This window comes from Octodon degus, unplaced genomic scaffold (assembly GCF_000260255.1).
Source record: "Octodon degus isolate 3935 unplaced genomic scaffold, OctDeg1.0 scaffold00260, whole genome shotgun sequence".
Classification (NCBI taxonomy): domain Eukaryota; kingdom Metazoa; phylum Chordata; class Mammalia; order Rodentia; family Octodontidae; genus Octodon; species Octodon degus.
The window spans coordinates 1-12919 of NW_004524836.1; the positions used below are offsets into that span (position 1 = coordinate 1).

The 12919-nt window shown below is 43.9% G+C and overlaps 1 protein-coding gene across 1 annotated transcript in view; it reads right to left on the reverse strand.

Moving 5' to 3' along the window:
* Nucleotides 1-78: 78 nt before the first annotated feature.
* The window catches only part of Rnf150 (ring finger protein 150), a gene marked incomplete at its 3' end in the record, with an annotated part of 192183 nt that continues 179342 nt past the window's right edge, over nucleotides 79-12919 (reverse strand). The window contains exon 3 of the mRNA XM_004646211.2: nucleotides 79-176. Within this exon, the coding sequence (XP_004646268.1) occupies nucleotides 79-176 (98 nt within the window). The remainder of the gene's footprint in view (nucleotides 177-12919) is intronic.

A 12919-nucleotide genomic window follows, 5' to 3' on the forward strand; every position in this document is an offset into this window, starting at 1 on the left:
GCTGATGGGATAAAGTTTAGCCTGTGTTTCCCTTTTCCACCCTCCCCTCTTTTCCTCCCTCATTCAGTAGCTCCTCACCCAAGAGAGGAGGCTGTCCGTTTTACCTTGTCGCCTTTCTTGATGGTCCTGACCTGGAGCTTGCTGATGGCCTTCTTCGCTGCATCTCCAAGCCGCCACTGAAACACCAAAACTGCTCGTTAGTAATAAAGATGTATTACTGCTGGCTTCATTTCTGGTGGCATTTAAGAAACCAGCTCAGCTACCTCTGAAATTCTGCACCCATGGCACAGCTGCAGATGACAACAGCTGGAAGAGATGGGGCAGCTGTATCTAGGCGTGAAACAGCCTTTCAGAGACGGCTCCTCACGCCTACCATTGGGCCAGTCACATAGAAAGGTCCTACCATACAGTGACTTCAGTGCCTGCTATATCTGCATAGACTAGCAAAAAAAAAAAAAGGTAGCTCTCTTTCTGATATGAATACATGGAATAAACCCCATCTCCTCTATTTTACAGTCATGGTTTACTTCTCTTTCCTTGTACAGCCCTAACCCAGGTGTAAGTTTGATCTGTTCCACCCCCCCATTCTCATGTGTCGGCCCCGCCTCCTTATGCACACGCATGACTGCGCACGGAAAAATTACATACACCACGATCTTCAGGTCAGCAAGTAATTATAAAGCAAATACTTGGGCACCTAGCATCACTCTTGTCAATAAAAAGCGTAGCATGCCCTCTTGTTTTCATGGAAAGCGATTATCATCCTATTGAACACTGACCTGATGCAAGGACTGGGCAATGAGGAGGGAGACGATTTCATCTTAATCCTTCAAAGAAGAAAATGGTTTGTGTGCTTGTGAGCTTTCTAAATGATTTTTCTTCGCTTAAGGTGCGTGTACTTGGGGCCTGAAATACACCTGTATTTGCAGCAGGAGAACATATTTGAAGGTTTAAAATTAGCACAGCTAACATTTAGTGTAGACCAATAATTTGTTTTCCTTCATTTTGTTCCATGTTGAAAAACTTAAACTTCTTTCCTTTCCTTAAAGAATATATATAAAAAAAATTAGTTTTGCAGTGCTAGGGACTGAACCCAGGGCCTGGAGGGTAGTGGCTCTTCCATTAAGCTATGTCCCAGTCTCTTTGCTTTCTCTAAATATACTGAACATATACTAGTGAACACGGAAATGTCCTATGCACCCTACTAATGCTTTATGTGAACTATGACCCATACCCTTAATACAAAATAGAAGAAAAGTGTTATTTTATAAGGAACTTAGGTTGCTAGGTTAATTCTTCAATGTCACAAACTCAGTGAAGTTAGTATCTAAATAAATTTAAGCTTGACTTTAATGCTGATCAGCTGTCATCATTTTTACTCAACAAATAATCATCTAATCTATCAGCCAATTAGCCAACCAGCTGACACATGACCTCTGGCCAGCCCAAAAACCAGCCAGCTAGCCCAACCACCAACAGCTCACCAGCTACCTAATGAGTCATCCAAGCAACTGATAGAGCAACCTACTGGCTGACCAATCAAGACCTATCTAGTATTTATCAGGGGGCACTGCCCTAAGCACACACCAGACAAAATAAGTGAGCAGAAAAGGAGATGTTATCTTGGCTAATTTATTTTCTCTTTGATATTTTATCCTTTGTTTCTAACACAATACAGACTTATTTTAAAACAATAAGCAAGTATTTGCTATTTTTTAAATTTTTATTTTAGGGAAGGGTCTAAAATACAGGGTGTTCTGGCTCTCACTCCTAGATCAGACTCGTAGTGATTCTCCTGTTGGGCTTACAGGCTCATGTCACCACGGCCAGTCTCAATCACCATCTCAGTGTGCTCCAGAGGTGGGACCAGCATGGCAGTCCCAGGGATTGAACCCCCGGTCCCTGTGCCTGCTTGCAGGTGCTTTAATCTGCTGAGCTATTTGGTCTGTCCAATATTGGCTATTTCTTAAAAGATGACCTGTGCAAACTTCAGATTTTTGCAGAGGTCCAGAAGGAGCTAGCAACTAGGGTAGTGAGGACGATTAGGAAGGGTCTGTAATGACAATGACCAAGGAGAGATGTGAGAGGAAATGGAACACAATGGGCCTGTCCTCTGCTCTCATTACTATCTGCTCCTCCTTTGGTCTCATTAAAGCTGTTAGGATGCCCCCGCCCCAAGGTCTCCCAGTTCTATTCTTCCAATCTGGAACCTCAACACGCTTTGTGCCTCTGCCTGACAGCAAGCTTACGCTGCAAATTCCCTATCTGTTTCTCTGACCAAGCTCTCCCACACCCCCACATTCCCCTCAAGGAAGCACCAGGACAGCAGGCCTGAGTTCACTTTGCTGCTCACTATGTCCTCAGCATGCAGAATGAAGCTGCCTGCAGGGACAGATGCTCACTCATTGAAGGCACTTGGCCCCTCTCTTCTGTGCCTGGTGTAGAGCTGGGTGCTAAAAAAACGGTTGTGCAAAGCACAACATTTTTGTCCTCTGTGGAATATAATCTCCTATGGAAGAAATTCCATAAAACATGAATGAATAAAATATGAAGCCAAGGAACGAGGTGTGGTGCACACCTGTAGTCCCAGCACCCTAGGAGGCTAAGACAGGGGGATCGCAAGTTTGAGCCCAGCCGGAGCAACTTAATGGCTTGGCAAGACCCTGCCTCCACACAAAATTTTTAAAAGGGCTGGGGACATTGCTCAGTGTGAAGATCCTGGGATTCATCTCCAGTGCAAGAAGAAAAAAACCTAACAGATGTTTTTAAGGCATGGAAAACCACCTAAGAAAGCAAATTACAGTGATACATCTTGTGAGACAAAGTTCTTGAACCTGGGAAAATCAGCCAGTCTCCCCCAATTGCTATCCTGTTCCAATGAAGCCTGGGCATGGCTGAGGAAGAGACCACAGACCTGCGTGGCACTCCACTCAGAGTAAGAAATGTGGGTCCCATGTAAACAAATGCTCACTATGTTTGCTAGTAAGTCAAGGGCGCTGGTATTTTTACAAATGTGTTTAATCGGTGTTCTGTAGCATTTGGACCCAATATAATCACTTAAGTTGCCTTTTATTTTCAAAGGCTTAGCACAGTAACTAAGTAGAAAATGGTATTTTTAAATGATGGTCATAGATTTTATTAAAGGAAGCCAAGACATTTCTTAAGCAGGTAAACTAGGAATAATGTTTTTGAAATTTGATTTCATTTAAAAAATTCTTTAACAAATGAAATAATGCCTTTCTGGATTTGAAGACCACTTTAACATTTGACTATAAATACAACTTTACTTTGGCTTTATCTAAATAAAAAAATATTAGCTCAGAAAACATTCCCTACCTCTCTTACAGAGAAAAAAGCCCTTTCTATGCCTTTGAAGGGAAACTGTAAGCTGCTCTTATTAAAAAAGAAATGGCAAGTCCATTCAGGAAATAAAGCAAGCTGGCCGCGCATTAACATAGCAGGGATTATGGGCTACAGGAAAGTTAATGGGTAGGGAATTAGAAAGATGAATTCCATTACTGCCATTTGTCTGGTACTGCCCTAGAGAGGCTAAAGGAGTTTAGTGAAGGATAAAATCATTTAGGAGATGGGCTTCTCAAATTAGTAGGGTAAGGCTAGAATAAAAGACACAATCATGAAGTCTTCTTTGACATCAGGTCTATGAGGCTTCTTCTAAGAAACTCCTGAAAAATGAAATGATTCACAAAGGCAAGAAGACATATTTTCCTTAATCATTCTGAAAAAAATGCCATAACAATACCATTTCCCCTTCCCTTAATGTTGAGTCGAGCCTCATTTTATAATTTGCTAATAGGCTGTGTGTGTGCGAGAGAGAGAGAGAGAGAGAGAGAGAGAGAGAGAGAGAGAGAGAGAATGAATGAGAGCAACAATAGTTATTACACTGTGTATGATTATCTTCAAAGGAGTTACTCAGAGTACAGGCCATAAACCAAAAGAGATTCTCACAAAAAAAGAAACATAATAGCAGAAGTCTTTCTTTTTGATAACTAAGAAAAGGTAGTAGTGTAGATAAAGCTACTTAGCACCAATATTGAAATATTTTTTAAACCATGAGTTTGTAGTTTGGGAAGCTATTTGAGGTTCTCCCTAATTCCAGTTCATCTCCTATTTGGATCTTTGTGTTTCTCCCATAAGAGAAACCATACGATATTTGAGTGTATGTGTTGGACTTATTTTACCTAACATTATGTTCTTAAGCAGCATCCTGTCTGTCTGTCTGTCTGTCTGTCTGTCTGTCTGTCTGTCTGTCTTTTGTACAGGGTCTTGCTATGCAGCTCAGACTTGTAGTGATCCTCCTGTCTCAGACTTCCCAGTGCTGGGGTCACAGGTGTGTGCCACCATGCCCAGTTTTGGGGCTAGCACAGCAAGCCCAGGGTTCTGGAGAAGCACAGCATGTGGTACTGGGGATCGAACCTGGGTCTTTGCACTTGCCAGACAGGCGCTTAGACCACCATGCCATGTACCCAGTCCCATAGTTTATCTTCCTTTATTGAAACATAGTATTCCATTTTTCTTATGAATTCTCTTTTGGTAGCCATTTATACTTAAGGGAAGACAGTCTCTTTAATTAATGATGCTTGGAAAATTGGATATCCACATGCAGAAGATTAAGTCTAGGCCCATATATCTCATTATGTACTAAACTAAAATAAAAATGGATCAAAGATCAAAGTGTTAAAACAGAAAACTTAGTCTAATGGAAGATAAAATAGGCACAACTCTCCAAAGCATGGGTGGAGGCAAAGACTTTCTGAACAGAGCCCCTAAAGCACAAGAAGCAATAGTCTACAAATGGAATCATATCAAATTAAATAAGACTCAACAAATGGAATCACAGCAAATTAAAAAGCTCATGTCTCCTTTGAGGAGGAAAAGGGCAGCATTTGGCAGTGGTCATGAAGATTATGAAAATGTCCTCAGGCAGGGACAGAACAGATGGTCCAGATAACTGCAGACACAGGAAAATCAGCTTCTGAGATGTTTACAATGGACATGGGGCCAGGCAATGCTAGGACTATTTTTCTTCCAGTATGAATTATAGATTAAGAAAATAAAGGGGAAAACACCATAAAAGACCTCAAAAGGTTTTTTGTTTTTTTTTTCCTCATGGTTCCGGGGATTGAACTCAGGACTCCATACTTGTCAGGCAAGCACTTATTCTACTGAGCTATCTTCCCGGCCCCTCAAAAGTTTTTGAAAGTAGTAGAAAGCTTAATACTGTATCTGTATGTCTTCATTTCTTTCTTTTTTTTTTTTTTTTACTTTTTTAAATGATATTTCTTTTTTTATTTTTTTCAAATTTTTATTGATAAACAGCAATGAGACAGTTTCAAATCAAATCGGAAGTACAGTTTCAACAAATAACACACTGCATATATTCTTCTTAGTGGTTAATTGTTGTACAAGATGCGGACTTGTGATCCTATTTATAAACACCATTAGAACAAATCATTCTATTCATTAAGAGAATGCAACTATATATCTATCCCAACCTCTTTGAATACACAGATACAAAATGGACATTCATAGGTATACCCCATTTTTTCTAAGTTCCGTTATCGAATATTATAGGTGTGTAAACTCAGCAAAATATTCTAAAAGAGTCCAGTAGCCCATAATAGCATTGGGTCTTCTGTTTAACTGGCAATGTCAGAAATTATTGACCTGAGTCCCCCACAGCTCAACTTAACAGCATGGCTTTATTTCTTATATTTCGTCTTCATACTTTTCTACTGGATGGTTAAGACCAAGGTAAAGCAGGACCTGTGCAACAAGAGTTGTAGCTTTTTGGTCTGAGAAGGTCAGTGAAATGCCCTCAGGATTTATCCTGAGATCCTGTACCTCAGATTGTAGAACCTTTGTCAGTGCAGCCATGTTGTCTTCATTTCTTGATGTGAGAATGATAAGCAGGAGAAACTGTCCCACCTTTAGCATATAAAAATATTTCCAACATTTTTTTAAAAAATGTATTTGGTACAGGATCTTACTACACAGCTCAGAATCATGGTGACCTTCCTATTTTCAGCCTCCCCAGCACTGGGATTATAGATGTGTGCCACCACACCTGGTCTTGGTGGCCGGCTCAGTGCACCCGGGGGTGGGGCTGGTGCGGCACGTGGTGCCAGAGATCAAACCCTTGGGCTTTGCTCTTGCCTACGCTGAACTATCTCACCAGCCCTAAAAAAAAACAAATATTAAACAAATTTCAAACTAGTATTATTGAATTTCCAAAATACATATTAAATAGCTAATAAGTCAAAACAAAACATTTCCAGTGAAACGGCCCAAGTAGAACAGCTGATGCTTTTCTACTTGATCTCTTCTGTCTTTTGGTTTTTGCAGTGCAGGGCCCATATATACTAAGGCAGCCGCTACATCCTCAGCACTGTCTCTGCATTTACACACAGCTATAATGATCAAGTGTAAGGGGGAAGGGAAGCTGCAGATGCTGCTCACATTGAGTCCCAACCGGAGCCTAAACAGGGAATCTAGGCAGCACAACCGGAAGTGGAGCATAAAATAGTATCCTTCCTTTGAGAATCTCAGGAATCGAGAGTAGAGCAAGTCTAAGGGAAGATCCTGGACCACTTTGGGTCATCTCCGGGTCCACTGTGGCTCTCTGTCTGCCTTGTCCTTCAGGAGAGGACGCATCCCTCCTTCTGCATGCACGCATGGATCTTCTCTAACCCAACCAGAGCCAATCATGACGTTTGCTGTAGAATGTCAGGAGGCGGGCATCTTAGTAATTAGGTGTACTTATCAATTTGATCTACACTGGTACAAGAAAATGTTCCCTCTGGTTATTGTTTTCTTGATAACAGTGAAGAAAAATTGCTTTATGGAAAACAAATATAGAAGCAGGTGTTAAGAGAAATCTACATATGTACCCAAAAAGGTGGCAAACAGTGACCAATCCCAAATTACCCCAAGATGGTAAGTGAGGGAGCTTTTAAGTGTTTACGAAATTGGGGGAAACAAGACAACTTCCTTTGAATTAGAAATTCAGAGAAGGAAACTAAAACAAATAAGCCAATAGAAACATAAGAGTAGAGACATGTTGGGACTCTAGAAGCCTTACACTGAAGTACAGTGTGGTAGCATGCTGAATACTTTCAGCCAGAACAGCTTAGCGGGGCTGGTGAGATAGCTCAGCGGTCTGAAGTGTCCACTTAGGCAAGCTTCAGCAAAGGTGCAGGGACGGCAGTTTGATCCCAGGCACCACATGTCACACCAGCACTGCCCCCGGGGCAGGCTGAGCCGGCCAGAAAAAAAAAAAGTTTAGAAATCCTCAGATGCAGCTTTATAAATGAAGTTTTTCTTTAACCTTCTCCTGCCCTCCTGCTACCCTGAAGTGAGTCATAGAAGGCCAAATTCCTCTTCTCCAAGATGAGTCACAGAAACTTTTTTCCAAAGCAAGATATGAAACCTAAAAAGGTCACTCTCTCAGTTCTCCCTTGCAGACCCATTCCAGAGTTCCCGTTTCCTGCCCAGGAGCAGGGACATTTCCTATGGAATCCAGGAGGAATCAGGACGGGCTTCGCTGGCCCCAGCCCAGAAGTCTCCCCTTGTTAGGTTGGATCCTCCGCTGAATCCCATTTCCACATGGACGTCCACTCTTCATGGAGCCTCAGCACAAAAGCCTGGGTCTGCAGGCGCTCACGTCTCCAGGCTCCCGTGTCACGTACGACTTGGAAAGCATGCTTTTGTTGTGCTTTTCTCTTCTTAACTTTTCTTCTTAGGAGGCTGAGACCCTTAGAATGGGTGAAAGAAGGTACCTCACCCTCTGCCCCCACAACAGCCTCAAAGCTGAGTTTCACTTCTCTTCATCTCTCTTGACTGGACAGCTCTGTATCCTACTTGCTCTTTTTGCCCCTAACAGTTATATTTTATAATTAAGTTCATTACAACAATCACCAGTGCTGCCTGGACAGAAAAAAGATGTTTGTTCAAGTTCTTGGGGACAGGAAGCTGCTGTGAGGGGACCGACAGAATTAGCTCTAGGTGTCTGGAAACTTACAGCCACAGTGACCTAGTCCTTTCCATCATGTGCCCTCATACATAGCAAGAGGCGCTCAGGCCTGGCTCATATGACATGGAGCGCTGCACAGCTGCCGGCCAGGCCAGGCTAGTCAGCTTCCAGGAAGCAGAATGTGGCTGATTGGACAGGTCTGATAACCTCATAGAGCAGTCTGTGCCCTCAGGCTGTGAGGCCAAAACCCTGAGGCTCCTTTCAGTGGGGGATGATATAGAACAGAAGGCAACAGTAAGTTACCTCACCTTCATCACCAGGTTCTCCACAAGTGCAATTCGCACTCATGCCCAAGGTCTGAGCACTTTGTTCTAGACCTGCTTTAGGGACAATTATAGTATAGCTTCAGTTCAGTTTCTCTCTCTCTCCCTCTCCCTCCCTCCCTCTTCCTCCTCCTCTCCCCTCTCCCCCCACCTCCTTCCCTCCCTTCTCTGCCTCCTTCCCTTCTTTCCTGATGGAGACCTCTCTGCCTACACTCTTTCTTGGTGGCAGACACTTGGCACACTCAGTTCACTTCCTTTTCTTTGTCCCTGTGAAGTTGAAATTTGTTTCAAGATCCCACTGCTTCTCTAGTTCCCGCGTACCTTCAGCATCAGTGTGTGCAAAAGAAATCAAAGGGACACAAGCTACGCCCAGGCACATGGTAGAAAAAAGTGTTTAGGGAAAAGAAACGCCTTCAAGATCCTACTAGTCTCTGCTGCCCCACATAAAACACACTGAAAATGCCCATTTCTTTGGATTAGTCTCAGAGGCAACGTCACTTAGGAAACCCCCCAAAGAGCCCTGTTTTGTAATCGATATGCCCATGTAGGAGGCAGCTGCCATGTAGTAGGGGCCATGTAGTTGTTAGGACACATTCTCAGTCCTCGTGTCCCCAATGACAGTGAGACATCCTACAATACTGTAAGAAGATACATTTACAGGCCGTGGCCAGGGCAGGAGCACTAGTTCCTGGGTCTGCTTTGTCATTTTGTTGGGTTTGCATTGGGAGCACAAGAAGGAGTGAAGAAAAAGCAGCCCATCTGGAGACTGAGGAGCTCAGGCCTCCGAGGCTGCTAGACTGCACAGTGGAGACCTGCCCGAGTGCACGGATAAGTGGGACCAGGGAATCTGTCCTGAGTCAGGCCTCACACATCCAGGTTCAAGGAGAGGTCACTGGGTGGTAGACTAGGAATGAGCCCTTAGCATCTGCTAGGGAGAAATTCTAGGGAGGACTGAACAATCCTCCCTGATGCTAAAGCCAGAGTGGCTGATATTTCATTCCAATTCAATGCTCAGGAGGGAAGGTTACCTGTCTCCACCTCCAGCCTACATGCTGCTGAGAGCCTGTTCCGAGGAGACTACTTCCAACTGAAATCACCAAGCTAGTTGCTAGTTACGTGCTCAACAAACAAAGAAACACACACAAAAAAATCAACCAAGCAAACCCCCCCTCAGACCCAACTTAACATTTCTCTCTCTTCCATTACAATGAATGGTCTTTGAAATCCTACAAACCATGATTCTGGGACCAGGCAGTTGGTGTTCTAAAATAACATGAGCAGAAATACAGTCAGGTGACTTCTGCCGCCAATGCTTAGGCTGTGGCTTGCCACACACACACAAACACACACACACACATACACACACAGGTTCCCAGGGCCAACCTGACTGACAGGTGTCCAGGCTGTGCGGTGTGGAAGCCCACAAGGTGACATCAAGGTCTATTTCCTCAAAACACTCATGCAGGGGCATCACCAGGGCTGGAGGGGAGAGAAAGAGAACGGCATGGTATTTAGAAGTTATCATCATGGTGCCAGCCAGAGAGCTCAGGGGACTGAAGCACCAGCTGAGGCAGATGAAGGGACTGGGGTTGATCCCCTGCCTGCCCTGCTGGCCCCGCCCTGAGTGACAGTGATTGAGACTGGGTATGGTGGTGTGCGTCTGCAATCCCAGCACTTGGGAGGCTGAAAACAGGAGGATCACTATGAGTCTGATCTGTGTAGTGAGACCCTGTACTAAATTCATTAAAAAAAAAATAAAAGTCACCATCATATGTGTCCAATGTCCTCTGAAATGTTTCCCTAATCAGCTAGGGCCTTTCTTTGACTGAAACGTAAGCAATGGATTCCAATTTCCCTTCCCATACCATCCTGCAGCCTGGACTAGTAACCCTTTTTTCTTAAGTTGGAACTATTAAGTTTCTATCTTCTTTTTTTTTTTTCCCATAATTTTATTGAAAAACAAATAGCAATGAGACAGTTTCAAACCAAATTGGTATAAGTTTCAATAATTAACACGTTGCATATATTCTTCCTAGTGGTTAATTTCTGTACAAGACGCGGACATGATATCCTATTTACAAACACCATTAGAACAAATCCCTCTATTCATTAAGAGAATGTAACTATATATCTATCCTAACCACTCTGAATGCACAGATACAAAATGGACATTCATCTGTATACCCTTTTTTTGTTAATCTCTATTATTTGAATTTTATAGGTGTGAAAACTCAGCAAAATATTCTAAAAGAGTCCAGTAGCCCATAATAGTATTGGGTCTTCCACTTGACTGGCAATGTCAGAAATTGTTGACCTGAGTCCCCTACAGCTCAACATAACAGCATGGCTTTACTTCTTATACTTTGTTTTTATACTTTTCTGCTGGATGGTTAAGACCAAGGTAAAGCAGGACCTATGCAACAAGAGTTGTAGCTTTTGGGTCTGATAAGGTCAGTGAAAACCCCTCAGGATTTATCCTGAGATCCTGTACCTCAGATTGTAGAACCTTTGTCAGTGTCAGCCACGTGGATGAGTCACGGCCATTGCTTGGCCAAAGTGCTCTCTGTGAAAGCCTGAGAGAACGTTTTCTCTCCATGTGACTCTCCTTAGGCACACTCTACATCATCGATCACTTTCCTCTTTGGCCCCATAATCTCCTTGATCAGAAAATTTGGGACACTACTGAGTTACGTGACATTACAGTACAAGTTCTCATATGTCCTGAGAATCTCCAGAAGATTTTTGAATCTACCAGTTAATTGGAAAGATTCTCACTCTGACTAACTATATGTACTGATACCTGTGAAATAAGCAACTGCACTGAAGATGGTGATTTGTAATAGCAGTTTCATGCTTGGAGTGCCTGTCATTCTGATCTTCTGAATATGGGCTGCTTGTCATGACATGCCAGTTGCTGCTGTGCTGTCTCTCGGGTAGATGATTGTTCAAAAAGAAGGGGGTGGTGAATGAAGGCAAAAGACAGGAAAAGGAATATTGTGGGACTGTCCTGTTCCAAGATTTTTGGACTTATGTGTAAACATAAGTATATAATTCTTTATGCCTATTTTAAAAAATATATTCTAATTTTTAAATGTTTTTTTCATCATATTCTGTTAAACATATCAATACTTGATGAAAAATACCTGTTCCATGTTATACCTAAGATATTTGATATTCAGACAGATAGTGAGTTAAGCTTAAGAGCCTAGGTTGGATGGTAATAACAATAAGCTTGTCTTCTGGATGATTAACAACCTAAGGGCCGCAAGGAAAGCCAACATTTTGGCCCTGGCCTTCCAAGGTCAATTAAGACTCTGGACTGGTAACCTTTTACCCTGTCCTTTTCTAATTCACTATTGGGGCTGGAAAGCCAGGCTCTCATGCAACCAAGCAAGTGCCCTACCCAAGACCTGCACCCCAGCTGTGCCCGGACCCTTTCACAGACGGTGTGACCTAAAAGGCTCCCTTGGCCTAAGCACTGCACCATTGGCCTCCTCTCCTGGCCTGACCTGCTCTGGTGTCTTTCTCGACTGCTGTTCCCATCTCTGAGTCAGCTCCAGGCCCTAACTCTACATGCTCTTGACTGCCGACTATACTGTATCATGCTGTTGCCTTGCGACCCCGCCTGACCCAAGACTGGTTCTACTTTGTATCAAAGTTTCTCACTTTTTCAGGGAGAGGGGGACCAGGGACTGAACCTAGGGTCTGTGTGTTGACCTACGTCTCCCATGCTTGTTTATTATGCATGTATGTAGTATTGAGACAGGGCCTTGCTAAGTCACTAAGCTTCCTAATTTGGGCTTCAACTTGTGATCCTCCTCCTTCAGCTTCCCAGATTGCTGCGACTGTAAGTGTATGCCAACAAGCCTGGGCTCTCTTGCTTTTAAGCAGTCTCATCTCCTGATCTCAGTCTTGGTGATTCTGTGCCGTTGGAGAATGTCACATTTCTGAGACAGTGTCCTCAGTGTGGCCAGAGATGGGGTGTCAGGGAGCGGGAGTGTAGGCTGGGGCATGGCACTAGAGAATCCACTCCGTGAATGTCCTAGGAGAGCTCAGAACAGCCCTGGGTTCTAACCAACACAGGCGGTTCCCACAGGCTTGTAAGTATCACAGGGCTTTTTCAGGAGTCTATCCCGTTTCTTGGAGCTAGTTACTGAGAGTGCATGAAATGGTCACTGGATTCAGTCCCCACAGCTCCCCATAGGCCTTCCTACAGACCAAGGTCCCCCAAAGAGGCTGGACTCAAAAAAGACAATGGGGCTGAATAAAAGCCAGGCATCTGGAGTGAAGAGGGTGGCTGCAGAGTGGCTCCCCTAAGGGAAAAGGGGGTGAGGTGGGGGGTGGGGTAGGGGCACACAGGGCCTCCGGCTCACAGTACAGGGACCCTGGCTTACAGTACAAGGAACCTGGCTCCCAGCGCAGCAACCCTGGCTCCCAGCACAGCGATCCTGGCACAGCGACCCTGGCTCTCAGTGCAGCAACCCTGACTCGCAGTGCAGCAACCCAGGCTCCTGGTACAGCGACCCTGGCTCCCAGCGCAGCGACCCTGGCTCCTAGCACTCCTTTTTCCTTCCTCAGTGCCACTGAGCAACACCATAATACGAGG